At 40.6% G+C, this 17,108-nt stretch overlaps 1 protein-coding gene across 7 annotated transcripts in view; it reads left to right on the top strand.

The window, feature by feature from the left end:
- The window catches only part of NFIA (nuclear factor I A), a 572,371-nt gene that overhangs the window by 449,770 nt on the left and 105,493 nt on the right, over positions 1-17,108 (top strand). For all 7 annotated transcript variants that reach the window (XM_081087468.1, XM_081087471.1, XM_081087469.1 and 4 more), the window contains exon 5: positions 16,030-16,147. In XM_081087468.1, the coding sequence (XP_080943594.1) occupies positions 16,030-16,147 (118 nt within the window). The remainder of the gene's footprint in view (positions 1-16,029; positions 16,148-17,108) is intronic.

Genomic DNA, 17,108 nt, shown 5'->3' with positions numbered 1-17,108 from the left:
AAGTCAAAATAAATCATTTGTGGGATGAGGTGAAGTAAAAAAAAAAATCTTTTATTTTCAAGTTCATGCACCCCCTCCCATTCCCTGTGTTACTATCTGAGAACATTGACCGAGCAAACCAGTCAATCTCATGACAAGATGCCCGGTCAAGCAAGCCAAGCCATCCTGATCTTACAATTTGGATTCTGTCTGTTCTTATTTCTTAAGGCTACAAGACTCTTAAGAATCCAAAAATGGGGAGACAAGGTGGGGGCAGGGGGGCAGGGGTAGAGGGTTAGACAGAGAGTGACTTTTGAGTATTCACTATCTGCCAGGCACTGTGCTAGGTCTTCACGTAGGTAGCATAAGTTAATCGTTGCAATAAACATGTCAGATAAGAAACCACTCTCATTTTTACAAATGAGTGAAATTACAGGTCTATTGAAGTAATTTACCCAAAGTCAAACAGTAGGTAAATGGTTAAGCTAAGTCTGTGTAATGCTAGAATCTAGACTGGCCCAAAGGAACCTGAACTCTACAATGTGAGGCTACATGGAAAATAGCAGAAAAGTAACTATGGATGTTAGAATTCCGGTAGTCAGGGACCCTTGGTTGATGCAGGGCTGTCCAGGAATGGCGGGGGAGGGGAGGTGGAAACCTAAGGAATAAGTCATTAGGAGCAGCAGGTTGTGAGGTAGAAGGGAGAAGTTTCTGTCATAGTATGAAGTATGCTTAAAGTAGCACCCAGTGAAGTAGAGACTAGGTTGCTTTATTAATTTGGAGGACATATGCTGTCCTAGCATAGCTAACTAGCCAGTTATTTGACATAGACAAATAAGGATGCATAGACAAATAGCCACACACACACCACACACACACACACACACACACACACACATACACACACACACACACACAACATTTTAGGACTTCTAAAAAATCACTAGCTCACATTTTTCTTGTAATTTTAATAATAAAAGTAATAAAGACTGATATATCAGAGTATAACTGTCATAGTGGCATTATAGAGGAATATATTGATTGAGCCCTTACTACAGTCCAAACAGCCTCAAGTGAAAATCCTTTGAACTCTAAGATCGGAGCACTAGACCTTTTTAATCTACCCTGGCTGCTGTAATGCTTACATTTAATCTTCATTATCATCAGTGTCTGAGGCCCGGGGTTGTATGAGAAGGCTCACGCTGCTCAGAACCATCCTCAGAATCGTGTTCTTCTTCCTGTATATCCCTTTAAGGTCTTATATCCCAGGGCTTATCGGTTCCAAGCTTGATTGGACCTCCATGCAGTGTGTGATGGTGTGGTTGCCAAATGAATTCTAAAACTGCCTTCATGACTGCCAGAGGGTATGGCTGGACCTCAGATTGAATTTGCAGAGGGACCTGGTTTTGTTTCCTGTCGCTGCTTAGGGGCTTGTGTTGCTGATGCCTGGCATCGTGAGCGGCCTTCAGCTCTCCAGTGCTTTCTGATTCTGCACACTGCTGTGTAATCGCTCCAGGACTCACTCACACATGGCCTCATGCTGACTGAATCTGTTTGGCAAGAGTGGGACCGGGCTGTGTCAGCTAAACTGTGGCTTCAGGCCAACTGCCATCCAGAGCCCCCTCCCTCTTACAGATCTGTAATCCAGGTTTGTCAGGGTGTATGCCTCAAGGTTGCCTTGGTGGTTGGAGTAAGGATCCCCCAGCTCAGGTTTCCTCACCCTCACACCTTTCTGAAACACTTAACACTCGAGCCACACGAAGGAGTCCAAGTCTTTAACCACTCCTCACAATGCTGACCCCTTGCCCAGGCTGGAAGAACTAAGCATCCGCATTAGAGGTGCAGCAGACACTTTTTACAGATGAGTGGGCCTGGGTGCATTCTGCAACCTTGAAATAGAAATAAGCTAACTGGCACATAAGTTGATTAAATGCATAATGTTAGTGCTGTTAAGAGCATGATTCAACACTAATATGAACCATTATAGTAGCTAGAATTCCCAAGCATGCACCTTGTACTGGGAATTGTGCTAGGCACTTTGTAAACATTATCTCATTCATTCCTCCCATGGCCACTGTTATCGTCCCTTTTTACAGATGCAGGAGACCATGGTACTCTAAGACAGTGGTTCTCAACCTTCTGGCCCTTTAAATATAGTTCCTCGTGTTGTGACCCAACCATAACATTATTTTCGTTGCTACTTCATAACTGTCATGTTGCTACTGTAATGAATCATAATGTAAATATCTGATATGCAGGATGGTCTTAGGCGACCCCTGTGAAAGGGTTGTTCGACCGCCAAAGGGGTCGTGACCCACAGGTTGAGAACCACTGCTCTAAGAGGTTAAGAAACTTGCTCTTTTTACTTTGCTATACTCAGCTAGCTGACTGCAGATATTTTGTCATGACCTCTCCTATACCTGCATTATAGAACTAAACAGAATCCAAAGATTCTGTGTTTTTATTAAATAACTAGAGGCCCAATGCATGAAAATTCGTGCAAGAGTAGGCCTTCCTTCCCCTGGCTGCCAGCACCGGCTTCCCTCCGGCACCCAGGACCCAGGCTGCTTCCCTCCTCCGGCCACCTGCAGGCACCTGGGACATGGGCTGCTTCCCTTGGGCCACCCGCAGGCACCGAGAACCCAGGCTGGCTTCCCTCCGGCCTTGGCTTCATCAGGAAGGACATCTGGAATGATGTCCGGTCTAATTAGCATATTACCCTTTCATTATTATAGATCATTTCTTGTTAGAGTTGATAAACTTTTAGATTACTAATGTGTGCATTAAAAAAGGTTAAAAATATTTTCAGGTAGAACAAAACAAATAAGACATTTAGATTTCCCCCATGGGTTTGTTTTAAAAAAAATGAATAGTATTTTAAAGCAGTTTTAGTTTTATGGTTTTAGGTTAACAAAGTAAGGAATTTCAATATACCTGCTAAATAGTTAACATCTTTTGTTAGTGTGGTACATTTGTTACAACTGATGAGCTTATATTGACACATTATATTAACTAAAGTCCATAGTTTACATTAGGATTCACTCGTTGTGTTATACATTTATGTGTTTTGACAAATGTATAATGACATGTCTGCCTTATTATAGTATTATGCAGAATACTTCACTTCCCTAAAAATCACCTGTACTCCATCTGTTTATCTCCCACTCCCCTAATCCGTGATCTTCGAAGTCTTTCTGTAGTTTTCACTTTTACCTGGATGTTTTCCATGGCCTCAGCATCTTAGAATTTCTTCACTGTGCTGCAGATGTTTCTCAACACCTTCTTATCTGTCCCAGCCCCCCCCCCCCCCAGTCCCCCAACCACACCTAACTATGACCAAATATATAGTCTGGAAATTTCACACTAATGGTGGCCTTGGCTTGAAAGTTTTCCCTTATCCTGGCCTCTTTAGCATTCAATTTTTGAATTTGCTAATATAAATATTTACTTTCCCCACCGTTTCCAGTTAGTTTCTGTTTTTAGTTTTCCTCCTTTTACATTTAATAGAGGAGGGAGGTGCTATTTCAGTATTTCCACATGAGGATTCACTGAAATAACGATGTGCTAAGTTTGTTGTTTATAATTGTGTTACTACAGGGTGGCAATAGCAGAGAAAGTCAAGAGAAAGCTGCTGGCTTAGCCTCACACATTCAGAGGTGAGAGTCGGCAACAAGGTTATTGTATTGATTAGATGCATGGAGCTGTTGGAGTCTCCCACTAATTCCCTTCTCACCCTTACCTCCTGCCTTTCCTTTTTTTCTTTTCTGTTTTTGCATTATCTAGAGTTCATGAAAGGCAAGAAAGGAGAGTCCTGTTTGTCTTAGCAGCAAAGCAAGTGCTATGGCATAAAAGTAAATGTATGTTTGTTTTCCCACCTTTTCCCCCAGGTGATAGGACCATCGGAAAGTTGTCTTAGTTTTTTATTACTTTCTTCCCTGGGAGAGAGGAGCACTGCTCAGACTACTAGACACTGTGCCGGAGGAGAGACAGAGACGGCCTCTCTGCTTTGGGGGAGTGGTTGACCAACGCTAACACTGTGGTTCGCAGTCGCCAGCCTTGTTTGAGTGTGGTACTGTGAGGAAAGAGACAGGAACCATCTGTTGAAATGGCTCTTACATGATGCTGCGCTTTCAAACAAAGCCTTCCAGCAGCATTTCAGATGGGTCTCTCTCTCATAAAGTTGCCACAAAGAGAGCCCACTCTACGAGCTGCTAAATGGTGCTCTTCAGTAGCTCTCTGGGTCAGCACCCACTCTTGTTTATTTTGCACCAGTGTTTCCCTCCAGGTGTGTGCCTTGAGGCTGTCAAATACCCTTCCTGGTATGAACCCAGAAAATCCTCCCCAAAAATCCACTTCTTCTGCCCATTTCCTCCTAAAGTGCTGACTATTTCACTTGAAGCTGCTGGAGCGACTATGAAACCCTAAATACTTCACTGGGAAAGAGGAAAACCGCAAATACACATAAGCCATTGTGACTCTGGCCTGGCGGGTTCTAGTTTTCCAGGCAGCGGTTTGTACACCCGAGCCGGCTGCAAGGGTTAAGTAAACTTGGTGGCTGGGGATGACTTCATGGCCCTGGAATTTTGAAAAGCCAGGGTTCTCAGTACACTGTGGCCAGCCTTAGAGTCTTTGGGTGTGAAAACCGCTCTCAGTTACCCAGACTGATTTTTGGTTCCTGTTGCACTGCTGCAGAATCTATTAAAATCCAGCAGCTGAATTGTCCTGGCTCTGCCACAAAGCTGGGCTGCTGGGTGGCTCCAGGATTCCCAAGCTGTTTGTCAATGGAGAGTGGGAGTGAATGGAGCCAGGCATATGCCTCAGCCTGGCATGAGGTGGCACCCTAGTGGCTGTTTTCTGCCTTAGAAATGCGTACAATTTCTATCTGTATTCTCACATAGGAATTGTAGTTAAGACCCAGATTGTAGTTCATTTTTAAACTGCTTTTTTTAAGCCTCGAGGTCCTCTGTGCGTCTTTGAGCACCCACAGCCACACCCTCGGGATTTTCTGGCGTATTTAGTATGAACTATTGGCAATATTCTAAATATTTTAACCTGACATAATGGAGCTACTACAGCAGAAATAACTCAGCTACAAGGTACAATAAGAAAATGAAGCTCTTTGATAGGAACAAACCCCAAACTTAAATATTAAAAAATGTTTATGCAGGAAAGGTCTCATCAGGAAATTGAGGATGTAGGATAGAGATCCCAGGCGCCCAGTCCTGCAGGGTCCCTTTTACATAGCTGCAGTGTTTTAGATCTTGAGTAAAGTGAAATAGATTAGACACTTTCTTTTCTGAACAAGGGGCCTGTTCTCCTCTGTTAAGTAACATGATGGCTATGATCATTGCATGGAAATTAATTTTAAAAGTCAGTTAGATTCTTAAGCAAGCTCTTCTTTTGAAAGAAATCATATGGGCTTGAGCATTTAAAGGAAGAAACAAAAAGATTATAATAAAAAATGGACTGCAGCCCTAGCACCAGCAGTGGCTGTGACCTTGCCTTTGTTTGCCATTACACAATCCAATGGCAGTACACTCAAACTATGCTCTCGATCAATATCCTATTAAAGCAGCACAAAAAGTCTCCATAAACTTAGTGGTGAGCTATGTTTATAAATGGAACTCGGCATAATTAGATGGTCAATAGCAGGCTCTACTAGTAATTTTAAAATGAACATCACACACTTTCCATCTGTAGAAGTCAATGGCTCCTCTTCCAGAGTTTTTAAAGAAAATCTGTTAAGTTATAGAACAGAAAGTACCGATCAGCCCTATATATTTTTTTTTTCACTTTAGCTGTCTAAGCCACCTTATCCTGAATATATTATGACATTGTAAATGTTTAATTTTCTAGTTTTAATCAACCTCTCTGAGAGAGAGAAAATTTTAAATACTCTCAGGGAGACAAACGCCAGTCTGGCTGGCTTAATTTAGTGGGTTTCCCTGACTATATTCCAATAAATTTTCACAGTAAATGCTGAAGTTGAATTAGTTCAAAAATATATTTTGTTGTATAATTTATTTTTTAAAAAAATACTTGGACATATTTGGGGCAAATATTGGGACAGTAAAGCTGGCAGCAAATGGAAAGGGCTGGTAGAAATTTTTGTCCCAATGCTCTTTCTTCTGAATCCCAGCTCACAGTATGGGCTGCCAAACCTGATGTTTCCTATCCTACTCTCCTCACCTCAGAGAGGAAGAGCCACGTAAAGTGAGAGGTGCCCCACCTTACCTGTACATTGAAATGTGCATATACCTTTTGTTTGATTGTCCCAGCAGTGGTGGTGTGACCACCATGGCAGCTGAAATTAGAACTCTGGCAAGAACAAGCTCATGACATCAGCAGATTCATCAGTCAGTGTCATGCACCAAGCCCAGGCCTTCCTGTTGCACTCATGTTCCCACAGCCTTCCTGGTCAGAGCTGGCAGTGAGACTTCTCATGGCAGGATTTAGGGGGCCTTTTGTTCTGTTCTTAGCTAAAACTACTGCTAAATTTACCAAACTATGAACATTTTTATTGTAAAAATTTGACTCAGGCAGAAACAGAAAACCTAACACCTTGATGTAAATACTGATTTGTTATCATGATCAGTATTTGTGTGTTCATCTATTTCTAATCTCTCCTAGGTAACTGGTTGGTTATGCTGCCTATGTATAATATATTGCATATATTATATAAAATCTATATACAGGATGGCAGCATGGGATCATAAAACAGTCCAGGATATAGGGTTGGTAATTTAGCCCCACCACTTATTAACTATATAACTTTGGGCAATATGTATTCCTCGCAACTATGTTCTCCTCATAGGTAACAATCATTCATTCAATCAACAAATATTTATTAAGTGCTAACTGTGTTCTGGGTCTAAGTCTGAACGCTAGAAACAGGAACACCTCGGGTGTTTTCAGGATTAAGCAAGAGAATGTCAGGTGTCTAGCATATCGTAGGTACTCAGGGCTGAACCGTTATGATTACTGTTGAGCAAAGCCTCTGTCCCTGATCTCTCGCTGTGTGCTCAGAGCTGATTCCTGAGCTAACCACACTATCAGAAAATCTATTACAAATATGTGTGTCTGTATGCATTTTGTGTGTTTATAAATTAAGAAGGACCAATTTTAGAATTTATGTTCCAAAAAGCAATCTATTAGAAGAACTATCATAGTAACCCCTTCAGAATTAATAACTGGTAGAATAAGAGCATGCCAATACTAGATCTAATTCATCTGCTTTAGGAAGCCAGAAAATTCTTACTCCTCAAGTTTTCAGCCAAAGCCTATGCTTCTGCTTTATTCTGGTATTTTTCTCTTCATGGGTATCTAATGGATAACAAGATGTTTAAAATTCTCAATCTAACACTGACATAAATAACTTTTGAAGTGACTAACCACATCGTGGTCTCTTAAATTATGAACATCAGAATTCCCTGTGGTCCAGCCAGTGTGACTCAGTGGTTGAATGTCAACCTATGAACCAGGAGGTCATGGTTCAATTCCAGTTCAGGACACATGCCAGGATTGTGGGCTCAATCGCCAGTAGAGGGCATGGAGGAGGCAGTCAGTTGATGATTCTCTTTCATCATTGATGTTTCTATCTTTCTCACCCTCTCCCTTCCTCTCTCTGAAATCAATTATAGAAAATTCCCCATGAGTAACTAGAGTTCATTACTGACAAAGTCGTTTTTAGTTACCCTTTATTTATGCACTCGTAACCCTCAATATTTTAAGAACAGATATTCATATCTAATATGTAATACTAGAGAACTAAAAGACTTTTTTTAAGATTTCTAAAACCCTGACAGAATCTTAATTACCCCACAACAAGACCACAACTGTTACTGAGATTTGGGCTAGACTATATTATTGTAGCTACCTCAACTCCAAAGACTGTGGTAGGTGACTTTGTAGGCATCTCTGCGATTAAGTTGGTAGAGTCCACGCTGAGCAAAGCCATGCATTACGTCACATGCTGGAACTGAGTTAATCTAGTACAGTGATGGCGAACCTTTTGAGCTCGGCGTGTCAGCATTTTGAAAAACCCTAACTTAACTCTGGTGCCGTGTCACATATAGAAATTTTTTGATATTTGCAATCATAGTAAAACAAAGACTTATATTTTTTATATTTACTTTATATATTTAAATGCCATTTAACAAAGAAAAATCAACCAAAAAAATGAGTTCGCGTGTCATAGGTTCACCATCACTGATCTAGTATATGATTAATGTGAGTACATATTAGGATTTTTCAATAGATGGAAGAGAAAAAAATTAAACAGTTAAGGGTGAAAATTTTGAGAATTATTATTGTAGACAGTTGGATGTGTAGATTGTTGGGGTAGGGCTTTGTTGATGTAGCTTGGTTTCCTGATAGCTAATGGTCAGATAGTCCCAGTGCACTCTTGGTTAAGGAGCTTATGTTTAGAAGCCCTTCCCTGGTTTATAGATCATTGTGGTGAAAAGACCTCTTAGGCCATCAAATCCATCCCCTGTCAGGGAAGACTTAATCCCATGGCCGAGGCTGCATCAGATACTAAGCGGGTACCACATTTGACCTCAACCAAAAGCTAAGATGAGAGGATACTCTAAAATGCAGAAAATCAATTTCAGTCCCAAAGGCAGAAGCCACTAATGCAGGAGATCCGTCAGCATTGCTCACCCCCCGTGGATGGCTCTGCTAGACCCAGCGCCAGGCCCTTTATCCAGGGAAGCATTGGCGGACATTTGTAACTCCAAAGACCTATAAAAGGAGGAGGACGAGACCCAGCTTTGCCAGCTAAGTGGTAGGTGACAATATTCTTCTATTTAAATCTTGTTGAATTCCTCTCCCCAGTAATTGGTGACAAAGGAAGAATAGAGAGACCGGAAATGTAGGGTTTTTTTTTTTACCTTTGTTTCTTTGAGCAGATAGAGTTATCTGGGTTCAAATCCCTGCTCTGCCACTTATTTAGCTGTGTGATCTTGATTATGTTACTTCACCTCACAGCTAATTTTCTCTTTTGTCAATGAGAATAATAAAGATAGATATTTCATAGAGATGCAGCAAGGAAGAAATTCAGGTAAAACACCTCGCACATTGTCTGGACATAATAAGTGCTCAATAAATATTACTTGTTAGCTGTTTTTCATTGGCAAGCTCATATAATTTTAGTTCTGAAAATTCAGTAAATATTTGTTGCATGTAAATATATGAAGCATCCTGCACTGGGTGCTGAGGAGAATACAGAAATGAGTAGGAAATAGTCCTTTCTTTTAGAGCAAAGATCTAAGTTTCTTAAGATGTAAGACTGAGCTTTCTTTAAAGTGCCTGGACACATTTATTTTACAAACTGAACTCACAGTAATTATCTATCAAAGATAAACAATCTTCAAGGTTCAGAGTAGGAAGAAGATAGTATCATTGATCTGATCCTATTTTAGTAAAAGGAAACTTCTTTTTTAAGAAGCTCCTGCCACCACACACACACACACACACACACACACACACACACACACACGTGCGCGCATTTTGTAAGTTGTGTCCACAAAACATGGATGTGTAAAAACGGTGATCTCTCTGTGTTAGCAGATACCTTTGATAGGGTTAAACCATTCTGCTGGCTTTTGGCACCTGATGCCACATTTCAAAAAAGCATTGCTTGAATCTTATAATAGCAGGGAAGTTCATTTTCACATAGAGGGGAATCCTGGTTTTAGTTCAGTGCCTTTCTTTTATGTTTCCAGTCTGGAAAACCATCCCCCTAGCCTGCATTTGGTCAGACCTTTCAGAAAGCAAGGGTTGAAAAAGGAGATCAGCACATGGTTTGCAGGCCAGAAATCTGCTTGGCAAAGGAGTTGCTGAAGACTGTGGTGTACGAGCTGCAGAGAATGTACCTTTATGATTGATTTCCTTTGAAGCCAGACTGACTGCAGTGTGGTCATTTTTCTAAGCCGTAACTGCTCACACTGCAGCAGTCTGCTATCTGCAGGATGTCTGAATTATAACAGTCTATGTCCGTGTTACCTCTTACACAAATTACTTACCCTGGTTTCTTTTTCCATGCAAATTCATCAGTTTTACAGCCCCTCATAGGCACAGTCAGGAAACTCTGGCCAAAAGCACAAATTGATAAAATGAGTTAATTTGACTACACTTATTATTTTTTTTCTTTCTGAAAGCCCCCTCTCACAGGCAATATTGAGGAAGTATATTATGGTAAAAGGAAGATAACAAAGGAGTTGAATTTTTTGCCATAAATTACTTTCCAAGATAATTCCTTTTAACGACGATTCCAGATTTGCTTGAGTTTTCATTGCATTGTGCATTTTACAACTGTGCCTTTGATGGTAAGAAGAACAAGTATTTTCCCATGTTCTCTCCTTTTGTGCAGTGACATGGACTTTCTTACAAAGTCTTTGCCACTAGAATGCAAAACAACACGAAATTGTGCTGGGCCCATGGAACTGTGTGCTGTTGTTGGACCTTAACCTACCCCCACAAACTCCCACTGTAATAAAGTACAAGTTCCCAAAGCCTCCATGAGTACATAGATTATGTAATCTGGAGATAAAATAGCCCTCTTTATTTTTTGATAGTTATTTTATAAGTTGGAAATTGAGTGCTAAATCCTGATAGTCTTTTTGGGGGGGAAGGGGTACCTATAGGCCATTCTTTCTTAGTCTTTAGTTACCATGAAAATTTGAAAGAAGTGGCAACTATGATTGTTAATCTATAAAATGTAAACCTCACAAGGGCAGGGGTTTTTATATACTTTGCCCACCAATGAATCTCAAGCATCTGGAACAGTGCCCAGCCTATTAAAAGTGCCCCGTAAATATCTGTTGCATGTCATTGAATGCAGCCTCACAGAGGATATGTGCCATCAGCAATCAGCTGGCCACACTGGTCATTTAGTCAGTGCTGCCCGCCTATTCCTGTTGAACAAGTTGTAAATTCATTGTGCTCTCATCTCCCAGGAAGAGCAGTTTGAAAATTTGGATAGAATTTTTTTTTCCATCATCCTCTCTTTCCAACAATACAAGCCTGAGCAGATTGTCTCTGGTGGATGGCAGAAGTTCAATAACCACAACCTTGTCCAACTACTAATGTGTACAGAAGAGCAGGTCATTAAGAGGGTTGGCTACTAAAGTAACCCCTTTCTTCCAATAGCCCGCATTACTATAATGATTCCTTAATAGCAAGCCATTTATTAAGAAATGACACAAAGACTACATTCTACTCATGACAGGGAAGGGGGGTTGGGATGACTTAGAAATAACATTGGAAGAAACAAAAGTTAACCTTTGGAGAAAAATTCCACAGTGGAACCAAATCCACACAAAGTTCAGGTTAGAGTAATTGCAATATTACTTAAGAAAGTTGAGCAGTCAGTCCTCCTATGTGTGTTTATGGATTTCTAAGTTTCATTGCGTATTACTTAAAGTTTGGGGGTGTCAGTGGAGAGAGGGTAATTATCTACTCTTCTTAATTCAGAGCATATTTATTGATCATCTTCAGTGTATACAGCACTGTAGTGAACTGTTTAGGAACACAAAAGAGGCTGTGGGATCTGTGGGATTAGTCATCTGGTATAACCCTCTGACTTTGTGAACTATGAAAGTTACTTAACCTCTTCCTGCTACAGTTCTTGCCTAGTGGTGTTGTGAGGATCACATGGAATGATATGCTTAAAGCTCTTAGCCTAGTGTCTGGCCCATAAATGACACTAAATAAATGTCAGCCTGTTATTGGGGTGGTATTGTCCATAACAGTGGCTGGTGGTGGAAGTGGTGAGTTTTAATCTTTATCATTATTATTAGAATTATGAAGTCCAAAGAGTTTGATGACTTAACCAAGTCACATAGGTTATTGGCAGGGCTGGGACTCTAGACAGTCTCTCCCAGGCCAAGGCCAGCACCTTTTTTATGCCCTAGGGCAGTGGTCGCCAACCGGTGGTCCACGGACCACTGGTGGTCCATGAGGTCCAAAAGGTTGGTGACTGCTGCCGTAGGGTGTCTATCTTTATAGCCCTCAAAATGCACTCAGTCTAGTTGGGGAGAAAATATTATGTGTGAGATCATTAAAGAATGATAAGGCCTGTGGCCAAGTACACATGGAGCAAAATCAGGCTTCACATTATATACAACAGGCAGAAAGCATTGTGTGTCCTGCCTTCACATCCCCATGTTTGACTTGCAGTGGCCCTGTGTAATCTCTATAACACACCAGAAGGCAGTTAGTCATGAGCTTTGGAGCTCAGCATGGCATCCTAGGCAGACATTGGACAAGTTATCTCACCCTTAAAAACTTTTAGTTTCCTAGTTTGCAGGATTTGTTACCAATATTAGCTAAGAAACACATTATATGAGTTATATTTATTTGATGGGTATTTTACATTTGTTAAAATAATATGATCATTTGCTTATTGATATCCTTTCATAGTGCACAACTGGAAACAGTCTTTTATACATGTGCACTCTCCTGGAAGAGGTGAAATATCCATTATAACAATTCTATTTCCTTTCTTGACAGCATTGTTTAGTCCTCTGTTCCCTCTTGCCAGGACATAAATCAACCTACCAACTGATTTCTACACCTCCAGAGTCTCAGTCCTCTTTCTTGTATTCCATATACTGTCGTCATATTGCCCTTCTTCAGATGCAACAATTATCCTTTCTCTACTCACAAACTGTCATGGATCCCACAACTCACTTTATATCCTGTCTCCAAACTTACCCACATGCTGTGCCATTTGCCCAGAGACCCTCTCCTATCTCCTTCTCTGCATCTTTAAATCCCAACCATCCTTGAAGGCTTAGTTGAATTGCTAACTCTTTCTGAAATCAACCCTTGTTCTGATCCCACAGCCAGTGTGAGCCATTACTCCTTTGAACTTTCCTAACACAGTCCTTTTGTTTCCCCTTTGAGATGGAACCCATTCAGCATTGCATTAGATAGCCAGGTATTATTTCCATTCTACTAGGTTGTAAACCTTGCAGGGACAAAGACATTATACGCCTTTTTATCATCTTAATTTAAGGCAAATATTGTATGTGAAAATCAAGGTGGTTGGGAGGAAGAGGAGAGTTTCCAGGGTCTGACATCCTTGAATCTTACTGCTGGTTCTCCTTCATTCCTCATCCAAAAAATATACTTTCCAGAAAAGGTTGTTTTGAGGATTAAGTTAGATGTAATAAAGTACTTATCAAAACATGGCCCTACCAGTACTCAGAAAAGCCTGCCGAAAGCCCACCTTTTGGGTTCTTAGTTCAAAGTCTCTTCCTGTCCAGTTCACAGCACTGAGAATAGCTACCACTTTTGCAGGGATATGTGGTCAGTGCCCCCTGTCCTTAGATATGAGGTTTTCTCTTTGGCTGTCCCAGGATCACTGAATCAAAATCCATTCCGATAAACTGCCCTTCCATATGATACATACACACAGATGGACCAGGGGACATTCCTCACAAGCCTGCTTTGCAGAAGGCAGAGTTTGGGTCTGTGTGTTATTAGGATTATTTAACCCAGGTTGTGAAACCCATTCTCATTTCAGAAATTCAGTGAGGTTTTAAAATTCAAGACACACATAATCAGTTTGCCAAGCTCTGAAGTTACTCACCAGAAGTCCAACAGACACTATGGGAAGTGTCACAATGCTGCCAGGCCACCTGCTGCTCTTGGCTAGGTGACAGCTACAGTGTACTGCGTGGTTCACAGGAAGTAAACATACGGGCAAGTTAGGGAACATTTCTGTGGGCTTAATTATTTTTTAAGCTTTCCGAGAGATAGAACACTATATTTACATGTGTATTTTTCTTCCTTCACCTGTTCTGTCTCCCTTGACATTTTAAAAAGATAACCAAGGTAAAATATACTTTTCCAGGGAAGAACATGAGAGATAAAGTGTTAGATACAAGTGCAGCTGGATGTGCATGGTGAGGGAGAGGGCCTCAGACTGCCTTTCAGTGCCCTCTGGCCTGTTCCACCCGCATCTTGCTCTGTCTTTTCTTCCAAGAGTTAGAGCGTGGGCTCCTGAGGTTCCCTCCATGCTCAGGAGTGAAGCAGCTGCTCCATCCAACTGAGGCCTCAACCCCATCCTGAAACTTGTGAAGGAAATTTAAGTTCAGACCTTGACACCGATCAGCCTTTCCCATCTTCTTTAGTTAATGAGAAATGTGAGTCTCAGAGCTCCATAAAGGCACAGACATTAATAATTACCTATTATATACCAAGCTGCTAGTATATAATGAGATGATGGGTGATCCAGACCCAGGAAGGAATTATTGGCTCCCATAAAATATAAAATATTATGAAATAAAAGGGGGAAACATGCAGACAAATTTAATATAAAAAGCAAATTAGGGAGTGACTAGCAGAATTATTAATCAGAACTCTGTTTACACATACAGTCAATCCTAACCATTTGTTTTTTAACTAAAGGCCCTTCCTCCATAAGATCCTGTCATTGAAAGATGTGTTTGAATTTCAGAAAGCAAATGTGGATTTCAGAGCTTTCCATCTCTTAGCAGTGACTGTTTTTACATAATGACAGTTATTATTAAGGTTTATCCATTGCTATTAATCAAACAACTAAGTGTTTCTTCTTAGAAATTGCTGTATCCCCTCACAGCCTTCCCTGATTCTGTCATTTTATGAATAACCAAAATTTCCCCAAGCAATAGTCCTAGGACTCATCTCATACTCCCCCTTTTCCGTCATTACCAAACTTTAGAAGCCAACACATTTTCTTGATTCTAACTTCTAAACACTTACACCAGGCTCGTCTTTCCCATCCCTTGAATTTATCTTATTTTAATGACTCCACTGGCCTTTGTGGTTTTACTGACTATAATTCTTCAACTGCCACCCTACTCCCCACTGTACCTGTGCTCATGACACGGTGATGTTTCTGGATTACAAATGCAAGTTTGATGGTAACCTTCTCCTACTTTATTGGTTCTCCTTTGACGAGGAATCAGCTCCATTTTACCAGTACTTACTGACTGCCTCCTGTTGTCAGGGTTTATATTAGATGACAATATAACCCCAATAGTTCCAAATTATGTTCAAGTGTGATAAATTTACATATTGTTTTTGCTTTTCATAATCTTTCAAAAGAAGAGATTATTTGTACTAATATAGTTGCACCACTAATTTGACACAGAGTTGTGTTACAAGATTGATATATGTTCTTTATTTATTTTAAAATGTATTATGCTACTCCTGAAAACAAGGTATCTAGAGGCTCTAGGACAAAAAAAATTACAGGGAATCACATCTCATACAAGAATCTACTCTGAAAATCACATACAGTCAAAATTATCCTTAACAATCCCTTAAATCAAAGGTCGGAAAACTCTTCTACATAAATAGTTTCTGCTTTGTGAACCATATGTTTCCTGTTATAGCTGCTGGTCTCTGCTCTCATGTAGGGAAGCAGAGACAATACCTAGATGAGTGTGTGTGTGTGTGTGTGTGTGTGTGTGTTTTCCAATAAAATTTTATCTACAAAAACTGTGATGCAGGGACCATAGTTTGAAGGCCCTGCCTAGTGAGAGGAATATTAAAGTAAGGGTGTTTGCAGGGTGCTGAGGTGTCAGAGTTAGAGAGAAATCACAGATTTCTCATCACAAGAAATTAGAAAGATTAATTTGCAGTTCAGACCTAATTCCAAAATACAGATGAGCGAAAGCTGTCAGAATCAGACAAGATTAGAAAAGCCCATGGAATGTTTTGGCTGGTCATTGAAGAAAAGTTTCAACCCAATACATGGAGGTATTTTTGTTAAAAGCATCCAGAAACATTACAACCCTACTGATGATTTACTATTTAAAAAAGAGGAAAAATGAAAGGTACATTAGGAAAAAAAAGTATGTCTTTCTGGTGGAGACTATTTTTATTGTCAACATTCTTTTGAGGTCAGAGTTTATTACTGATTTTTTTGGATAAGCTTACCCTATAAATTCAAAAATAAAATGTGTTAAATGCAATACTGAAATATACTCTCACTGATGTTTTATCCACAGAATTTAACTTACGTGAGTTTTCTTTTTCTTGTTTGTTTTATTCTAGCACCAATAGCTGCAGGAACTGGCCCCAATTTTTCTCTCTCAGATTTGGAAAGTTCTTCGTACTACAGCATGAGTCCGGGAGCCATGAGGAGGTCTTTACCCAGCACATCCTCTACCAGGTAAGGTGGTTGATGGCTCTTAAAAAGGTCATGCTTCATAGTTACACACCTTGATTTATATTCTAGGCCTGCTAGGTGTTTAGCAGTGTGCCTAAAGCAGTAGAAGGTACTAGAAGGTGGGTTCAGCCCCAACAGACTTTCAGACTCATTAGGAAGGGAAAGCAAATGCACATGCAGCAGAAACAGATAAACAGTCAGATAAATCATATGCACGTGCGTACACACACACACACACACACAAACACACACACACACATACCAGAGAGTAAAAAACAGTGAGCTAAATTATGTAACAAAGGATAAAAATAGATAAAGAAGGCTTCATCCAAAAAGAGTGACTCATGCTCAGCAATAATGTTGGTTAGGGTTGGTGAATGGAAAGGGAAAGGAATGCTGTTCCGTGTGGGGTGAAAACACTAGCAAAGGCATGGAGGAAGGATGGATGATGAACGTAGCATGTTCTCAGGAAATTAAGGACGAGGCTTGACTAGGGAAACGGATGTGTGTTTCCGCATGTTTAGCACAAATTTGACCCTGGTAACACCAGTCCCAGTCCCCATGCCCACAGCACACACAGAAGAGCTCAGTCCCAGCTCTTCTCCCTCCAAAGGGCTCAGAATCCAGTCTGTTGGAGCTGCCCTAAGAGATAAACCAATTTGATAGCCTGGTGAGAGGTTATGAAAGTGAATGTGGTCCCGCAGGGTGAGGCTGGATCACAAACCCCAGGGCACCTGGAGACCTCAAAAGAGTAAAGATGGAGGAGCACCACCAGATAATGATTACAGGGTGCTTGATTCCCTTGAAGTCACAAAGCCAAAATAAAAATGGAGCGTTTTTGCAAGATCCTGTTGTCTCTAGATAACCTAGACCAGAGGGAGAGGGATTAGGCATTAAACCCACAGTATTCTTTTACAAATTGCCTTTAGCATTGGACTGTGACAACAAAGAAAAGAATGGCACA

The sequence above is a fragment of the Myotis nattereri genome (genome assembly GCF_964212035.1).
Source record: "Myotis nattereri genome assembly, chromosome: 3".
In the NCBI taxonomy this organism is placed as follows: domain Eukaryota; kingdom Metazoa; phylum Chordata; class Mammalia; order Chiroptera; family Vespertilionidae; genus Myotis; species Myotis nattereri.
The sequence above is the reverse complement of the archived record's forward strand: the minus strand, read 5'-3'. Positions and strand labels throughout refer to the sequence as shown.